A 19,550-nucleotide genomic window follows, 5' to 3' on the forward strand; every position below is an offset into this window, starting at 1 on the left:
CATCCAGGCACAATTTTGTCTCCAGGGTTCCTGTGCAACATCCTCCTTCCTAACTGGGTTTTTCACCTCTAGTTGTGCCCCTTTAAATCCATTCTCTATCCAGCAGCAGTGGAAACAATGAATTTTTTTTTTTTTTTTTTTTTTTTTTTTTTTTTTTTTTTGAGACTAGTCTCACTGTGTTACCCAGGCTGGAGTGCAGCGCAGTGGTGTGATAATAGCTCAACAGCTTCTAGACTCAAGCAATCCTCCTGCCCCAGCCTGCCGAGTAGCTAAGCCTACAGGCATGTATCACCACACTCAGCTGATTTTAAAAATGTTTTTATAGAGACAGGATTGCACTATTTGCCTAGCCTAGTCTTGAACACCTGGACTCAAGAGATCCTCCAGCCTCAGCCTTCCAAAACACTAGACTTACAGGTGTGATCCACCACACCTGGCCAACTGATAGTCCCAAAGTGGAAATCAGATCACATCATTATCCTTTTTTAGGCCATTTGTTTTCTATTACCAGAGTAAGCGGCTTTTCTAGGAGTGGGAGGGCAATAGGCAGGGCACGGGCGTGTCGGGGGCGTTCCGCAGGTGCGACCAGGTAAATCTTGGTCTCTTTGGATTGACGTCACCTGGTGCATGCCCAGTTGGTCTGCACCTTCCCGGGTCACCAGCTGCATTTTCGCGCGCGCGGGAAAAGTTGGGAGGGGGGGGATGAAGAACCCGGAAGTGCACCATCTTGCCTCCGTTCGTCCAAACAAAACCCAGACTCTTTACTGTGGCCAGCAAGCCTCTGCCTATCTTGGCAACTTCACCTGCACCACTGTTCCCTTGTTCTTTCTGCTCTAGACTCATGGTCCTGTCTCCTTCCTCTCTGCAAAACATTCACTTAGAGACCTGAGAGAAACCAAGCATAGCCAGACCTTATAGTAGCAGGCGATATTTTACAGTGAAGGCTGAAGGGGAGAAAAAATGGGAAATAAAAACAGAAAAAATGGTATCTTATTTTATAGCCAGCCAATCTGTTTTCCTCTTACAAGGGCTCCAGGCAGACATATTCTAATGTTTTAGGACAATTAGAAATCTTGCTTTGATGCCTGGCAAAATACAGGTTGCATATTAAGAGGAGCATGTATTGCATGGCCAAGTTGCCAGTGTGCATTTGATTGCCCTGAGCATCTTCAAGCATTTGTGTTTGTCCTGCATGCAGCACAGAAAACTTCCTCTTCTTCCAGTCAAAGGGCAAGGCCCCAGAGAAATTCATATGTGATTTAAGTGTGTTCTTGGTCAGGATAGCTATTTGCATTCAAAGGAAGTCATTTCTGAAGCATTCCTTTCAGAATTCCAATTAGAGATTTAAAACACACGCACGTAAATGAGAACGCTTTAAAATGAGGTGTAGAACCATATTGAGGTTACTAACTTAATAATGTTTGAGCCATCAAATAAATGTTCCATAGTAGTTCATAACACATTTTAAGTTATGTCTAGGTTGGTTTGGGTTAATAGTCCCTTTAATTATTCTAATGAGGCTTCCTTGCTTGCCAAGCTATATTCTCTTTCCATTTAGCCTCATCACACTACTGTATGTTTTTTATGGGCTCCCTAAAATTGGTGCTAAGGGAGTCAGCTGTGTCCAGGAAAGAAAAGAGTTTATCTGTGACTCTGAATCAATGTATTGATTCCACAAAGATTGAAGAGCACCTATGGTGTACCAGGCACTGGGTGGGCTGTGCACCAGGACAAGGCACAGATTCCTCCTTGTAAGAGTCTATGATCTGGCTAGGGGTTACCAGGCAATTTGCATGCAGAGCGTAACTGATCAGGAAAGGGGTTGAAGCAGTGCAGCATGTTTCAGGAAGGTGTCCGGGAGTGTTGTGTAGAAGCTGAGACACAAGGAAAAGTCAGAATAAGCCAGGCAGAGGAGTGAGTGTCCCCAGCAGAGGAAAGAGCCTGAGCAAAGACCCGGAGGGGGTGGGTGCCCAGGCAGCGTGAGCATCCCAGCTGCACCAGCCTCCATCAGGTGTTCTATTTTGAGCTCGTGGGCCCCCATTCACCTGAGTCGCAGGTTCCCAGATTTTTATTCCCTCTAGCTCACCTGTGGGGCACACTTTTGTCATTCTCAGACTTCAATTTCGAATAAGAAATCTTTAAGAGGCATCCCCCAGCCCCCACCCCCAACCCCCACAAAAAAAGTATTTTTTATCTTGCCAGGGCTAGATTCAAATAATGAGAATGTTGTGAAGTACGAAATGCACAGCCAATGGGAATGTAATTTAAAAGAAACTTATTTTAATAACAATAACCCTGGACTTATAAAACAATTTAGGGCCAAAAAGAGTAACCTTAATTTTTTTCACTTGTCCTTCACTGCATTTTTCTAGAACATAAGCTTTACCAGGGCAAGAACCTTTGTTTTGCTTCACTAATGTTTCCCAACTGCTAGAATGTAAGCACATAATAGTCATTCAGTAAATATTTGTTGACTATATAAGAAACGTTATGGGGGCTATTATGTTCTATGGAGGTTTCCCATATCCTGGGAAATCTTGATTATCAAGGACCATGGTGGTCCTTGAAAGATGAAGGAGGGTTTCCCCAGAATGGACAACAGCGGTTCTAATACGGCAAATAAACCAAGGACAAGGCTGTTAAAAAAGAGGGGTGTGTGGACAGAGAGAACATAGAACAAAGGATCTCAATACATTATTCTGTCCCACACAGTACTGTGCAGTCATTTCAATCATTCTTCATTCACAAGCCAGTTAAGAAAAAACTCCTAAGAGAAGCCCAAGGACTCAGGGCCAAATGCCCAGCACTGGCAACATTTGCCCACACTTCGTGACAGTAAGTAGAAAGCAAGGAACCTTGGCCTGGCACGTTGGTTGCTTCAAGCTCACTTTGGCTGGAAGGCAGGGAGCCTCAGTCCTTGCCAGCACTGGTTTGAATCCTAAGCAAACTCCCCTGGCTTCGGGCCAAATCTTTCTGGTGTGTGAACCCTTCAACCTCCTGCCACCGCAAGGCTTTCTTCTCCTCTCACCTCAAACCCCTAGGAAACTTCTCTGAAACTTCAAAAGTTACTCACTCAGACACTGCTTCGTTGGTTGGAATATAAATGTCCAAGAGTCTTGACATCTTCTATGGGGATCTTTAAAGAAGACTTCAAAGAAAGAGCTCTCCTGCTTTGAGAATTTCCCACATAATAAGTGAAAATAATTGCCCGTTTCTATACGTCGCTTTTCTCATCCAGAGGGACTGGTATATTAAAAGGCCTGAGAGCGCGCCAGTGAATATACTCACGAGCCTGTGCTGTGCCTTGGAGCCACGGAGCCAGAGATGGTGTGGTCGCCGGCATCCTCCAGCCCCTTTCGGCCCTTACGTAACAATATGTGGACACTGTCACTTGGAAATCAGACTCTATTCTTTGGGAGTAGATGATCATTTTCCTTTTATGAGGACGAAATCAGTTTTTATAAAGAAGAAAGAAAAATCTTTCATGAAATTAAAAGCTGAAACAGCATCTTACTTCTGGACATGGCGTCTTCTATTTTACAGGCCATGTTTATGCTACATTGTGTGTAAAATCGGGGATAAGGGTTGGAGTTAAAAGGAAAAACTTAGAAGTCGGCGAGTGCCCACCCCTCCACTGAAAGATAAGAGAACGGAAGAATTTTAACTGTTGTCCCAAAACCCACACAGAGGAAAAAGGATTGAGAAAAAATTAAGCAAATGTTTTGAGTCTGATCCTCAGCTTATGAGTAATGTAAAATAACAGCACTTACCTCATAGAGCTTTGGAGAGGATTAAGGGAAATGACACCACAGCCCCGTTACTGGCACAAAGTAACTCCTAAATAAGCGAGTTCACTTGGTTAGTAGCTAAGGAGATAACCACAGCTCTGGCCCAAACGAGTGGCTCTCAATCGCAGCTGTGGATCAGAATCATCTGGGATGTTTTTTCAAAAATGCTCAAGCCTAGGCGCAGCTGTGGACATTCTGAGTTAATTGCTCTGGGGTGAGGCCCAGTTTAGGTACAGCTGACCCCACCAGGTGATTCTGGGCAGCCGAGGTTGAAAATCACTGCTGTAGGAGGTCCAAGAACAAAAACGAAGACCATGTACCCTTATGACTGGATACATACCAGGCAGATGGTAAACAGGGAAGGAAGAGGGAGAGAAAGGGGGAAAAAGGAAGAACAACAGAATGAGAGAAGAAAATTTTAAATAGTATAGTAAGGTTTAAAAACAAGTTTGAAAATGACATCTTTTGTCAATAGCAAGTGTGTGGTTGCTACAAAAGATAATAATGCCCAACCTAATTGAAATGAAGCAATTACTAAGTCTTAATAAGAGTCTTATTAAAACAACAGAGTTTTCATCTGTCCTTGTGGCTAGGGAGACCTGTTGACACAGCTAAAAGACATAGGAAAACACACCCAGATTAACAAGGGGGCAGTCATTTAATGCAGAAATCCAGTTAACATAAAGAGACGGAGGTTGAACAACAGGTCTTCAAACAATACTGCATAGTGTCACGAGTTAGCTCTTAAGCACGTTTGATCTGTTTATCTTATGATTTCGATTCCAGTACAAAGACGGAGAGGAGACTTCAATTAAAAAAAAATAAAAAATAAAAAATAAGGCAACAGAAGAAGAATCTTCCTGTGACAAGGAACACCCACAAATAATGCACAAATATTTGGTGCTGACACAATAAGACACCATCAGGACAAGTTCTGAAGATGCTGCATTAAAATTTAACAAGCATGATACAATGACAAGAAAATTATACTCGCTTTGTTATGAATCCTTTTGCAAATAGAAATGACTCTCAGGTAATTGTTATATACAAACTTTCTGAAATAAATGGAAATCATACAAATTTTTCCATTGCAGTTTCTTCTTTCTCTACACCCAGAAATGTCCCATGGCACTGCTCCCTATTCTCACAGTCAAAGCATAAATAGTCATTAAAGCACTTGAATCCACAGTAGTCTTGTCCTTAGAAAGGTTGGGAGGTTTTGCATGATTTTCTATCAGTAATCCAGAAAGGGCCAGCAGGCAACAGGTTGGAATGTAAAAGACCGCTTTGTGCTTGGAATCCTGAACTCCGCGCCGTTCCCCTCGGGGAGGCGCTCGCACTGTGGACAGGCCCAGTGCGTACAGTCATACCGTGGAGTCTCTGCCAGACTTTAGCTGTGCAATCTTGGTCCGGCTAATAAACGGATAAGCGATGCAGAGACCTCCAGCTGCCACAATAAAGCCTAAACTGCACCAGGCGCAAAAGATGGACCAGCTGTAACCATGTTCCACATCGGCAGGCAGGCTATAAATTAGCTTCGGGAGCCGGTTCAAATCATAAGAGATACTGGCAGCGTAAGTACAGAGGGAAATGGTGCAAAATATCCCTATAAATAATACAAAGAGAACAGAATGATTAGTTACAGTTTGCCTGTTACAAGACAAATGCCAGACAGGCCTTTATGAAAATCAGATCAACCATTGAGGCAGTCACTCCAAATTCACAAATGATCCGTAATTCTTTTACTTGAATTAATTCATTTGACAAACACTGGCAAAACTTCTGTGTGCCAGACCCTACACTAGGGAGTGGAGATGCAGGAGTGAAAAAGATAGGAAAATTCTGATAACCTGAATTATTCAGAATTACCTAATTCAAATGGTTATATATATATTGGAATTCATTTGTTTATTATTAAAAGCAAAAGTTGTATTTTTAAAAGAAAAACTTCTATCATCAAATCAAGCACAAAATAGTTTTCATTTTCCTTCACTCTCCACCTATTTTCATACACTTATTCTGTTATAATCATTATACAAAGTATGCTTTCTTATTCAATTAACATTATCATAAGTATTTATCATGTTGCCTTAAATAATATTTTAGATGAATTCATACAAGTAGCTAAATCTTTTTTGTTAAGGCATAGTCTTACATATACCAGGGCCTCAACAAATGGGTTTTTTCAATGAATGAATGCTTTTAAATAGTATAAATTAAGTCCAGCAATATGGAATTGGTGTAAAATAGCTGACTAAGGAGATCATCCACTTTCACCATTCAAAATGGAGGCAACTGGAGTGACATAAGGAATATGGACAGACCCAAAGCTTTGCTTTTTAGACCAGTGCGTGTGTATGTAATTTTCCTCCTGCAACACTAAAATCAGAACTGATTTTAAAAATGGTTCCTAGGCCCCAAACCAGGAGTTTTACTACTCAAGTCATGTGGATATAGGTGCTTCTATTCTACCACAATGGACCCTCAAGATGCTCCTTTTGGATAGGCAGAGGATCAGAATGTGGTGAATAATAAAAACAGAAACTGGCACCCAATCAAGTATCAGAATGTCCAGTTCTGTTCTGAATCCTACACATCTCTTCTTCATGTCTGGTTTATCCTGCATACAACAGGGATAACATTTATTGGCTGGAAAATTCCTTTGGCATCCTTACAGATACATGTAGCATCTCCACTGGAAACAGAGACACAGATTTTGAAACTGAAAAGAAGGAGCTAAAAGTAGCAGATTACCTCTCCAACCCCCTCAAAGCTCCCCACCCCCCTACCCACCACCCTTTTTTAACCTATAGCTTTGGAGATTAGAAACGCTAGCAGAGAAACAAATTCAGAGCAGGCAGCAATTTGGAGGAAATAAAGACCACCTTAATGCCATCTTTAAAATGTTAGAATTCTGCCTCCATTCAAATCATGTAAGAGCACACTGCCTGAATCCTTTTCCAAATGTGCATTTAGAAAATAAACGTCCTAAATTAAAAGGACACTTGATCTGAGATAATTTGATATTTCCTACTCTTTGTTTAATTCTGCATTTAAACTCTAAAGTGATTCTGTTTTACTAAAAAGGATAAAATCTTTTCTTCCGACTTCTTGCTCCAATTTATTATAGCAAACATATCACTTTGAGTTCTCAAAGAGAAAAATCGAGATGGAAATAATTCTCTCATAAAGTAATGGACCATTCAAAAAAGAATACTCCACTTTTCTCAAACCTTGTGAAAAGCAAATGTTCTTAGATCTACACAAATGTTTTCACTGGCGCCAAAACAAAGGCAGTTTTTATTTATAACAAAGCCCTTTTAATAAATGCTGGTAATAGAACAATAGGCAGTTAGAAAAAAATAATCTTTGGAGCATCAACAAGTAAAACAGAATAATAGAACAATGACATCTTCACAGGAAAAACAACTTTATTCTGCATTTAGCTGTTTGCACACAGCTGAACCCCTAAAAGCAAGCATTTTTACAAGTAACATAGTTTTAATGACCTATGAGAGCTTGAGTTCAAACCTAGACTTTTAAGCATCCTTTGATGTCTAAGTGCGTTGGGTTGGGATGTAAGAAATAAGTATTCTAGTTTCCAGCTCTACTAAACACTGTGCAAACTTGAAATTACCTGACCTCTCTGAGCCTTGGTTTCTTCATCTAGGAAAAAAAGAGTGGGAAACTTGATTACTGAAGTCCCTAAAAGTGTCAAATTTCTGTGATTCTGTTATTCCAAAATGAAACATGAAACAAGAACATTTATTAAAACTTTCTAGTGAATCTAGTACTCGGCTTATGCAATTAAATGAAAATGGAATGCCCTATGTATTTATCTTTCTGTATATAGTCCCTTTGATTTTACACTTAACATTTATTTTATTAGCTCCTCTCGCCTGCCAACCCCATAAAACTGCTTTTGATGACATGAATTCTATCATTACACCACCGGTTCGTACTGAATAGAAAAGAATTACAAGAAACAATCTAATCTGAGGATTTAGCCAGAATGATTTCTCTCTGCCTTCAATGTCATGGATGGTTGTGCTTTTCCTGCAGAATTGATTTGTGCTTACCTCATGGACACTGTGAATGATGTCACTAATAGAATTTTTCTTTGTCCAAGTTGCCAGGGCACTGACGCTCCCTAAAGCTAAATCTATAGCCCACCATGAGCAAAAGTATGGGATTTCATGGCATGCTTTTGGCTTCTAATCTCACTCTTGGATCCATCTTGCCTTGGAAACCTGATTGTCCCTTTGTCTTACTTTATGTATTTGTATTAATTTCAGTGGCATCTCTATGCCAGTTAAGTTTTTTCGGAACACGGCACGCATCAAACTTTGATGCAGACTTGTTTTATTTATTGTTGCCTTTATTCACTCAGCTGAGCATGGTGGAGAGGAGGCCTATCAGCCCACAAATATGTCCCCTCTCTACCCATCCCCTTCCCACAAATGCCCCTATAGCTTGCCCTTCCGTAACATCTCTTCTCCTTCCAAAGTGCTCTCGAAGTTGTTCTTAGTAAGAGGAAAGCAGGGCAGGAAAGAATGACAAGAAAAACATATTTAGGAGCTCTTCCTTTTCAGACCCTCACATTTCTAAGAAGGTTTGCACATGCATAGCTGCCACCACTGTGATTTGTGAGATGGGCAGGAATGTGTGATGATTACAAGGAAATGTACTAAGAGGAGAAAGCATTGTTTCCAACTTTTCCAACAAGCTTTTGTAAAAGAAGCCTAACCCATTCAAGATATTTGGAAACACAAAACAAAAAATCCTAAATTCAAAGACATCAAGAAAAAGCATTGTTTGAAATGATGAAAGCATTCTTACTGTAGCTGAATTAATAGTTTTAGGTCAATGTTGAGAGTGTGGAATTCTACGTTAGGTTCCACATACATGTCTTATAGTACTCATATGCATGACTTTGCCAGAGCTGCCATAACAAACTACCACAGACTAGGTGGCTTAAACAACAGAACTTTGTTTTCTCACAATTCTAGAGGCTACAGTCTAAGATCAAGGTGTCAGCGGGGTTGGCTTTTTAAGCTGAAGACTCTCTCCTTGGCTTGTCAATGGCCACCTTCTCCCTGTGTCTTCATACAGTCTCTCCTCTATCACCACGACCAAATCTCCTCCTTAGAAGGACAGCAGTCATACTGAGTTAGGCCCCATCCATATCACTTCATTTTTACTTAATTTTCTCTTTAAAGACCCTTTTTCCAAATACTGTCACATTCTGAGGTAGGGGGCAAAGACATCAACAAATGTATTTGAGGGGGCACAAAGCCCACAACGTTCCACACGTGTGTGTGTGTGTGTGTGTGTGTGTGTGTGTGTGTGTGTGTACTCAGGCACGAAATATATTTTTAGCTTTTTTATAGGTTTTAGCAAGATTGTACTATTCTAGGTGTTACTCAATTAGTTATTCAACAATTATTTATCAAGTATCTACCATGTCCCAAACCTAGTTCTGGTATATTAGAGATAGTTAAGTTTCATGAGCTCTTTTTGGTCACAGCTGGACTCAGTTCAACACTGATGTGGTCAGGAACTTCAAGCAATCTCTCCACTCCACTTTCCTGTATGCATCTCAGGGAAAGGTCATAGAGATCTCTTAGACTTCCCATAAGTTCTGCATGGCGTCCAACAGAGCTGAACACATGGAGTCAAGAAAACCTGAATGAAACTGAATTCTGCCATACGTTGAGTTCTACCAACTCAAGAGTCAGTTCATCGCAAATTACCCCAAGTAGGGATTACCTATGTAGCAAGTTATTTCTGATAATGCTGCATTTTCATTGGCAGCAATCTAATTAATGCAAGGTATGTGAAAGGAGTATGGAAGGATTAATAAGGCATCACCTCTGCATTCTGAAAGTTCAAATTCTAATGGTCCTTCCTGAAGATCCATGGGGAGAAAGGTGGTCTCTCCTCCATTCTTCTCTGAGGCTTTCCCTTCCTTTTCACTTCTCCCCTGCCTAGCTGATACTCTTCAGCCAGCTGGTGGCCCCCAGAGAGAGAGAGAGAGAGAGGTTCCTGAGTCCTAAGCTTGGTCCTTACTACTGCTGGCAGCATCTTCAAAAAAGTGAATAAATTACTGGTTTCCTGACAAGCCCTGCATGCAACTACTTTTCTTATAAAATATGAAAAGGTTTTCTGCCAGTATTCATAATTAGAAGATACCACGATATCACAGAATTATAGGGCTAGAAGGGATATTTTCACATCAGGACAGAAGTAAATTTATGCTACCATCCCCACAATCATCAACCTAATATCCTACCCTAAAATCTTCATGGTGCCAGCTGGTAAGATGCAATTAGGGTAACGGGGCCCATTCTTTTGACCACCATTTTTTAATGTTCTTAAAAGACTGAAAGGAGTGGAAGTTGCTTCACCCTGTTTAGCCTGCTTGATAAATAATGTAACTACAACACCCAAAGGCATGAACATTGATTTTTTTCCCCCTACTCCTTCGAAAGGTGGCCTGCCCATCCTTCTGATCTCTTTAGCCTTCCTTCAAATGCCTCATGCTAGTTTTCACACAGATTACTCAAAAAGCCATTCCTATATTGTCCTAACTGACTGGCAGAACTAACAGAGAGAAACAAACTCTTACACACACACACACACTCACACACACTGCAATTCCTAAATCCCAAAAGCATCAGATCTGAAAGCATCCAATCTTAAAGACTGAAGCAATCTCTTTAGTGGAAAATCCTGGCCTGGTCTGACATAGGCTATTCTAGTTCTTATTGATCCCATTTAGTGTGAATATTCATGTGTTTAGCCACAGGAATGTTAATGTATTGGATTTCAAGATGCCACCCCAGATCTTGCTGAGGGTGTTAAATAACACCGGATATATGCACCGTGTTACTCTTCTAAAATAAAATTTTTTTAATCCTGAATTACAAAACACACCTGGCCCCCAAGGTTATAGGAAAAATATCATGGACCTGTAGTTTCAGGTCATAATCAATGGATAATCATAATCTAGATAATTCAATACACCTACCATGGCGGAGTCTTTTTTTTTTTTTTTTTTTGGATTCATTGAAACAAAAGAATGAATAACCAGTGTGGGTGGGTGTTAACTGTCCCTGGAGCTCTGCTAGGGCTGCCTGGACTCTGTCTTCTCTGTCTCTGCTGTCAGGAAGGGAGTGTTTCGTGCTGTGTGTGATCTTCCAGTTGGCCACTCAAGGCACAGCCTGTGAAGGTGAATGAATTTGGTGAGCAGTGAGACCCCCACCAAGGGAGGCCCAAGCTTTATCCATTTTTTAAGACTCCTAGTGAATTAAAAAAATAGTAAAAATCCTACAACGGAGACTTAAAAAAGTGTTTAAAAATGTTTGCACTGAATAACCTCTTAAAATATTTATAACTTAAATTATAATAAGTATATTTATTATATCCATCTAATAGAATGCATCACTTAATAATATAGGTGGAAATATTCATTCACAGTACACTGAAAGCAGTATAGGCTAGTAATGGGCAGAAGCTTAAAGCTGGAAGATGAGAGTCTTATCCCCTCAGTCGCCTGTGTATGCTTCTGTGCCTGTGTGTGTGTAACCTCAGAGGGTGTGACATCCAAAGTCTAAACTGAAGGCCCGTGGGGGATGTGCAGGCTGGCCCTGGCCCTCTGGGAGGACCCTTGCATGGCCCCCGGGAAGAGGAAAGGGGGCGAGACCTGGCTCCAGATGTGCATCGACAGTCAGCAGGGCTGCTGTGTCACATGTGGTAATCAAGACCTGTCTGTACAATCAATAAGGCAGAAGGAGAAAGATTGTTCCAACGTTTCCATTTTAACCACCCAACCTGTCACATGGTTGATGTTCTTCATTTGAAAGTTTAGCTAATAAGCTCAGGCAGAGAATGAAGATGGCAGAGCATTAGAAGGGGCTAAGTTTAGTATCAGAACTCTGTGGGAAGGATGCTGACTTGAGTGGCTAAAGACATTCTGCTTAATTAAAATCGATTCTTTTAACCCTTTTTTTGCTCTCATCTTCTGCATATGAACGTTCTACAGCTAATTTATCTCATGCACTAGATTGATGTGGTTGTCTCAGTGTTTGCAAAGGAAATTTCAAGGCATTATTTGTAGTAACAAAAACAAAACAAACCCCCCTGAATCCCATAGCAACAGAACAGGTGAATCCAGCATAGCATATCCACTCCATGGAAAAATATGCTTCTCCTCTCCCCCTCTTCCATCCCCTCCCCTTTTCTTCTCCTTCCTTTTCCTTTCTTCTTTGTTTACAATGAAGCAAATACATGGCAAGATTTGGTCCAGAATAAGGGAAATATTGAAAAAAGGTTGTTCTGTTTTCAGGTGATGAGGTCTGTAAGTGGATTCCCCCTTAATTTCAATAATGTTGTTTGGGCAACCGAAACTAAACAAAACAACAGAACAATGTTAACAATGTTAGGTTGTATCTATTAGTCCTTCAGAACTGGTCATCAAACTTCAAGTTTATTATTTGGGTTGTTGTTGTTGTTGTTGGTGGTGGTGGTGGTGGTGGTGGTGGTGGTGGTGGTGGCTTCTGTTGTGGGTATTGCTTTGCTTGTTTTGATGTTGCCTAACAATTACATAGGAGCTTCCCATGCTGGATCCTGAGGACTCCTGAGCTTCTCTGGTCCAGAGGTAAAATCCACACATGGATCCAAAATAAGGGTTGAGAACAGGAAGAGGTGGAGCTGGTCCAGGAAACTCCTGCCTCTCCTCTGTGCCCACCTGCCATTGAACCTTCAACTTCCTTTCATTTAAAACCAGACTGGCCCCTCAGTCTCCCAAGGAGCACTCAGTAGGCTTTCATGGCCTTGCAATTTATTTTAGTTCTAGCAATTGTCAGAATCTTTAGTTCTAACAAAAGTTCTAACAAATTCCCTGACAAGGGGAGTGGTATGGGGCCTTTCCAGGGTTGGGAGGCAACACATCTGTACCTCTTCGATATTTATGGAGACAAGAGTCAGAGAAATGGGGGCTTAAATAAAGGGAGAGAAGAAAACAAGGGAGATTTTTAAGTAATCACTAAGCCCCAGCAGAAGCATAAAGGAATCCTCTGTGCAGTGCAGTCCTCTCTGATTCTTTGCTGCCCTTGTCTACTTTAATCTATAATTTGGATTTTAAATGCATCCCTTGGGCAGGAACCCAGTGGCTGGTCTTGAGGGTCCAAATCCGCCTCTAAAGCCTCAGAAACTAACATTTTAGCCTCCCTGTGCTACAGTCCTGGTGGCCACTGTGTATTCACCAAAATCCAGAAAACCTAAATTGGTTTTCTGCTCAGAACTAGGCAGGATCCATGTGACTTCTGAATGTTCCAGGATGCTGGTGATGATGTCCCACATTCCAGATCACTGCCAATTGCAGCACCATTTCGTGGAGTGGGACAGGGGCGAGTGGGAGTTAGAAGGAAGGATCCCTGCCTGTGAAGTGGGTTCCTTAAGGCTGCAGGGTGGTTGACCGTGCCAGAGGGCAAAGCACCCCCAACCTGTCAGCCCTCAGAGACAGGCAGTCAGCAAACAGTGGCAGCCCTGGTGGGGTGTGGCCACCTCTTGTTAACACAGGCGTAATTAGGTGACCCATTACAGTGAGAAGTGCTAGAAAATCTAGGCATGGTCACTTGAATAACAGAATTCCAGGCAAGTGGAAATAAGCCTATTTAAAATGGCTCTCTATCTAGGGGAATATTCGTTCTGTTGCTGAGTATAGTTTGTGAAACTGTTAATGCCCAGTTAATTTGGCATTCGCTAATCATTAATACAGGAGTTTTCTGTGAAGGAGGAGAAGAAAGGAAAGATTTCTTCCCTGAAGCTACCGTCGGTCAGTGTTAGCCGTTGACTCAGCACCTGGCACCTTTTTAGACAAAACTACCCTTTAGCTGTTAGTCTAAAACATCCTAGCCCTGTCTCCACACCCCCACCCTTTCCAATCCCTTGTTTAAAAATCAAGTCACTCCTTTGCTTCAAACCTTCTAGGGGCATCTGTCACCCTTAGCTTCAAATCCAGGCTCTCCACCATGACCAAACAAAGCCCTGAAGCTTTGGCCACTGCCCACTTCCCCCACCTCATGTGATACTATCCTGTCCCTCACTCCCTCCAGCCCCACTGGCCGCTTCTCTCCGGTTTGGCACTAGTGGTTTCCTCAGTCTGCTGCGCTCTTCCCACCACCGGCTGCTTCTGAGGAATTAGCTCAGAAATCGCCACCTCAGCAAGATCTTCCCAGAGTCCCTATTTCACCCTGTTTCTTTTCTTCACAGCTTTTATCACCACCACAAATCATTGTTTATGTCTCTTCACAATAAAAATGAACAAGGATTTTGCCTGCCTTATTCATTGTGTGTCTTACAGCAGTGCCTCATACATAGTAAGTTCTCAAAAGGTATCTGTGGAGTAAAATGAATGAGTGTTGTGTATGTAAAAGTGACACCATCACTAAAGCATGACCTTTGAATTGACATCCAGCCAAGGGATGGGTTGTGATGATCTATCCCCCTCTGTCTTTGAGGGCACCTCATAAGCAATGGCCCATGTTTGCCAAGAGTCCAGGCCAGGGCTGGGGGCACAGTATGAAATAAGGAACAGGAAACGGGGTGTGGTGGCTCACGCCTGTAATCCCAGCACTTTGGGAGGCTGAGGCGGGTGGATCACCTGAGGTCAGGAGTTCAAGACCAGCCTGGCCAGCATGGTGAAACACTACCAAAACTACAAAAATTAGCCAGGTGTGGTGGCACATGACTGTAGTCCCAGCTACTCAGGAGGCTGAGGCAGGAGAATCACTTGAACCCAGGAGACAGAGGTTGCGGTGGGTCAAGATCGCACCACTACACTCCAGCCTGGGTGACAGAGTGAGACTCTATCTCAAAAAAAGAAAGAAGAGCAAAAAAACAGACTGGGCTCATTTTAGAGATTAAACCCAAGACACTTCCATCTAACCTACTAACAGGCCACAGTGGGGATATGGAGGATGCATTTTTCACACTATTGTTTTCCTTAAATTCTGCATTTCCCAGCAAAACCAAAATGACCTTCTGCTTGCTTTTCTAACAGTGAAAACAAAATTAACAGGGAGATAACAAAGTGACACTAGCTAGCTGCATGCACAGCAGCCTTCACCTTGGCTGGGACAGACGGCCTGAGACATGCAGCCTACCTGTCATGAGGAACAGGAGTCCAGCCACGTGCTGGGTCAAGCTCTCCTCCCAGAAGAAACTGACCGTGGCCACAATGCAGCCGCAGAGAAGGACGGCTACAGCCATGCCCAGGAAGCCAGCAGTGATTCTTCTTAAATCTAATCTCAAAATAGACACAGACATTCACAATCAGAATTCAGGAAAGTCATTAAGAATTAGAGAATTAGGGCTTTGTATACCTTGTGAAAATTAGTAAGTTATATGGACAGGCTTAGAGCCTACGGGGTGAGGAGGCTTAGGGAATACTCTTCCCAGGCATTCCATAAGAGGACTAATGGGGTGAAACCAATGGAGGGTCAGACTCTACCCTCTCTGAGTCCATGGAGAAGTCCACACCAAGTTGAGAATAGACTAGAGGACAAGCCCAGGATAGACCTGAGTAACAGATGTCAAATGACTTAAACCAAAAGTGAGGTGGGTTTGAGAAATATCTCTGTTAGCCTTAACAGAGCAATAGAAATGCAGGTTAACCAAAACCACCTGTACCCCAAAAACTATTGAAATTCTAAAAAGGAAAAAAAAAAAGAAATGTAGGTTACCCCATGGTAGTGGTTGTACTTAATCTGGCTTTGGAGAAAGAGCCTAAAAAAGCTATTGTGAAATAGGGTTTTATCTGATCACCACAGATGCCAATTATTTACTTCTTCATTTACATCTACTCCTGCCTATTTTCAAAAACGATTTGAGAAAGTGAAGGCAATTGTGGTGACTGGAACAGTGGTGCAAAGTGCACACAGGATACATGTGTTCATAAACACCCTTTCCTCTGAAACATCTGCTCATAAATATCTTCTCCCCTAAAGCATAGATCCCACAACCTGGGCATCCATTTACCCAGGTGAAGGAGGTACTATTCCAATAGGATGAGTCTCCACTATACAGTGGCCCAACCGTCAAGTTTGGCCTGTTGCAAAAACACAACTGTGATTACTGAGCCAGAAATCCAGCTCTTTCCCCACCTCCCTGGCAAAACCAAGAGGCAGGCTGACTACATGTACCTGGACACACATTGCCTCCAACTACTAAACCAGCACTTACCTTGCCTACCTTCCAGCCATTTTACCTTTTCTATTTTCTTCCTTGTTTTTAAAAAAATACTTTTTAATCTTTTTTATTTACCTTACAGCTCCATCTCAAAGGATTTTTTTTAACAAATCTAACTTTAAAAATTGTTATCTAAATTTCAATCATCCTTCTTAAAACAACACATCCCAAGCATACATCTGCTGCCCCCAAGGCCAGGTAAGAGGTGTGGGCAAATGCACGTGGATCATGCACACCTGTGTACACATGGGGCCAAGACAAGGTGCACATCACACTGTTTGAAGTGTGGGCTGCTCTGCTAAAGTGAAAGTGCCCATGCAGCCATCACTTTATTGTGTGGCTCCTGGGCATTAGGGGTGGCTTCATCGAGGATGGATTACAGTAGCTTCCAGTCTTGCTCTTAGCATCTTAGCCACAGAGAGACCATCCCTTTTTTAAAAGGGGATTTCTCATTTCCAGCTCAGAGCATCCAAATTAAAAGAGAGTATTTCTGCCCAGAAGAAGAAATGTGGACACCAATGAACAAGGGGCCAGCGGCAGTGACAATATAAAGACGCTGAGTTTAATGTTAAGGGTATAAGTAGTTTTTGAGACATCCACATCTGAGCAGGGGAAATGTAGTAATGGTTCAGTCACTATTATCTTACCGCCTACCAAATTTCCTGTGGTTTGAGTAAGAGTCTATTTTCTGCGACTCTGAAAAGGCACAAGTTCAGATATAATCCACATGGGATTTGCATTAGTACCAGTCATGTTAAGCTTACACAGTAAATGTGCTACAGATCACCAAGTGTGACTTTCTTAGAAATAGACATGCATGCGACTGCTGAAAGCATCTTTCCATGAGAACTCCAAAAAGGATTAAAAGAAGAATCTTCAAATATTGCTTGCTGGGCAATCACAGGCTACAAACTATTAAAGAGCTAAGGTTCTTTTTCAGGCTTCTATGATGATCTTTTCTTCCCTGACCTGAGCCAATAACTACATAGCTCTCTGGAAAGATGATTAAGTCTTAAAGTTGCCCGTCATAATATGTATAATATTAGACCACTGCTCTGGCAATATCAGAAGAGCTTCCATTTATATGTTTGAGATTCAGAACAGAGCCTTTTAATCCTCAGACAGATTGACTTACAGAATAAGACTGATTAGTTTTCTACAGTGGCTTTGGCCACCACACAAGATCCTGAAGTCCTCATTACTTATTTCATTGGAAAATGACAATGTCAATCTCTGATGGGGGCAAAGACCAAAAAAATCACCTTAGTTTTTTGTTTTGGGGAGCTATCTATCATCAGGCAGCTTAAATCAACAATTTTTAGGTAAATATCAGCCCTCTTTAGTTTCACACTGCGGGATCCTTTCTAGAGTTTCACATTTTCCTGACAGTGAAAAAGAGTAGTTCCTTTCATTGAGATGTAGACACCCTCTGAGAAAATTATGACATACACTCATAAAGGTATTTTAGCAGAAATACAAAGGTTGGAGATAAACACAGTAGCTAAAATAAATATTGTATATACAAAACAAAAATAAGAGCCCTAACATATAATCTCCTTGGTTTACTAAGACAAGGGATACAGCAGGTCCTTACACCCAACGACTCGGCAAACAAAAGATTCAGTAGGCAGCTGTGTACAGATGCCACCAGGGCAGACTATCTCACAAGACCTCATACCAGGTTTCCACACATTTTATTTTTAAGCAAACTGTGTCCACAGCATAGGGAAATGATCCTCTGAGTCTCTGACTACATCTGATTGGGCCCAGAGGCTTACAGAGGATAAGAACAACATCCTGCTGTCTAGATGTGAGAGGGGTCATCGGAATTTTGTTCAGAAAGACACCATTTCCTCTCTGAACCTGTCCTGGAAATACTTACGAAGCAGGTGCCACTCATCTTGCTGTATGGTCTTGGTTAAATTAAAAGGAATGTTTCGTAAGCGGATGGGCTGAGAAAAGTGGTACTTGATGGCCGTGCATCGCTGCGCAATACCTTGAAGGAAATAAGAAACGCGATTTACGAGTCTGCTTATTTGTAACAGAATTCTGAGACCTGAGGCAGAATACTGTAACCTAACCTGGGTTGAATGGGAGATGAGATAAGAATCTCTTGATTCAGAGCAATAAAAACCTAAAACATAAAATAATGTTTAAAATCAGGTTTCATTTTTTAATGTATTAAATTGTATAAGGATCAATACTCCCCTAATTGTTTGCCGATACGGAGTTTGTTTTACCTAAACACAAAACTCCTCAAGGAGAAATGGCCTAAAAGTACACAGATGGTTTGGAAAATCAGCTTAGAATTTTAAATTAGCACAGATAAATCACATATCTGAATCTGATCCAGTCTCAAACTCTCAAATGGGTAGCCTCATGAAGTTCATTACGAAGTGTGTTATTTGGAAACCAGAAGACATTTTTCCATAAAGATAACCTTCCACGTGGTTTAGGTGGTGATTATATCTCCAGACAACCCTCGAAAGCCTATTTAACCCTACTGCAACTGATATAATTCCTTAATAAAATTATACTGACCTGAATTCTAGATCTTGAGAAAAAGGGTAATACTGAAAGTAGAAACAAGAAAGAAAATAATTTTCCTCCCCTATCTGGTTGTATGGCCAGCCCTAGGCACAATATTTTGACATGGGCAGGTATACACATTGGTTAATCTAGTAACTCTCTACCTCCTCACACTCACCTCACACACCCATGTTTTACTGCATAAATTAACATGGGTCCATTATTCTCTTCTCCTAAAGACTTCTGAATTTCATGAAAAGTATCTACTCTGTCTTAAAATTTATAAAACTTATAAAATGTTCTTCTCTCACTTTAAATCATCTTGGCCAGTTGTTTGGATAAATGTAATCTGATTAAACTAATTTTTTCAAAAGCATGAGTGACTGTTAGTCCTTTAACACTGCAGGCTGTTTAAAAACATCTTCATAGATGCAAATAAATCTCTAATTGGTGGAATCTGAGTGTGTATAAAAGTGAAATTTTAAAAAGATTACACAGTGAAGGGAAGAGATTAATATTTGTGCACAATTTGCATCGTGAACCTCAGTCCCTCCTGTGAATGTACCTACAGGATCATCTTCCCTAAGGAGTTTCTCAAGTATTAGTGTACATAAGAATCACCTAGGTGACTTGTTAAACATTTAAACTCCTGGACTCTACCCCAGATATACTGAATCAAAAGTTTTGAGATGGAGCCAGAAAGCTGAATTTTAACAAGCATCCCAAGTAATTCTGATGCAGGTAGTCTTTGAATCTCCCTTTGAGAAAAACTACCCAAACTATCTCTGATTTTTGGAAGCTTTTTTTTTTTTTTTTTTTTTTTATGAAACCAGACATTTTCTCGTAACTCAAAGTTCTTTTTTTTGGAGAATTGTTGTGTCAACACGAGCCCCATGGCAGTGGTTGTGAGGTCTAAGGCATTAAATGTAGCTGTTTACTTATAAGTTAGCTGTTTATAAGTCAGGAAATGCCTGTGCTTCC

The 19,550-nt window shown here is 41.3% G+C and overlaps 1 protein-coding gene across 2 annotated transcripts in view; it reads right to left on the reverse strand.

The window, feature by feature from the left end:
- Nucleotides 1-4,427: 4,427 nt before the first annotated feature.
- Nucleotides 4,428-19,550, reverse strand: part of TMEM178A (transmembrane protein 178A) — a 30,048-nt gene continuing 14,925 nt past the window's right edge. For both annotated transcript variants that reach the window (XM_011935932.1, XM_011935933.1), the window contains exons 2-4: nt 17,923-18,036; nt 14,957-15,094; nt 4,428-5,394 (exon numbers count right to left, since the gene is read on the reverse strand). In XM_011935932.1, coding sequence (XP_011791322.1) covers nt 5,153-5,394; nt 14,957-15,094; nt 17,923-18,036 — 494 coding nt within the window. In that variant the 3' untranslated portion in view covers nt 4,428-5,152. The remainder of the gene's footprint in view (nt 5,395-14,956; nt 15,095-17,922; nt 18,037-19,550) is intronic.

Source organism: Colobus angolensis, unplaced genomic scaffold, assembly GCF_000951035.1.
Source record: "Colobus angolensis palliatus isolate OR3802 unplaced genomic scaffold, Cang.pa_1.0 Scaffold15, whole genome shotgun sequence".
NCBI lineage: Eukaryota > Metazoa > Chordata > Mammalia > Primates > Cercopithecidae > Colobus > Colobus angolensis.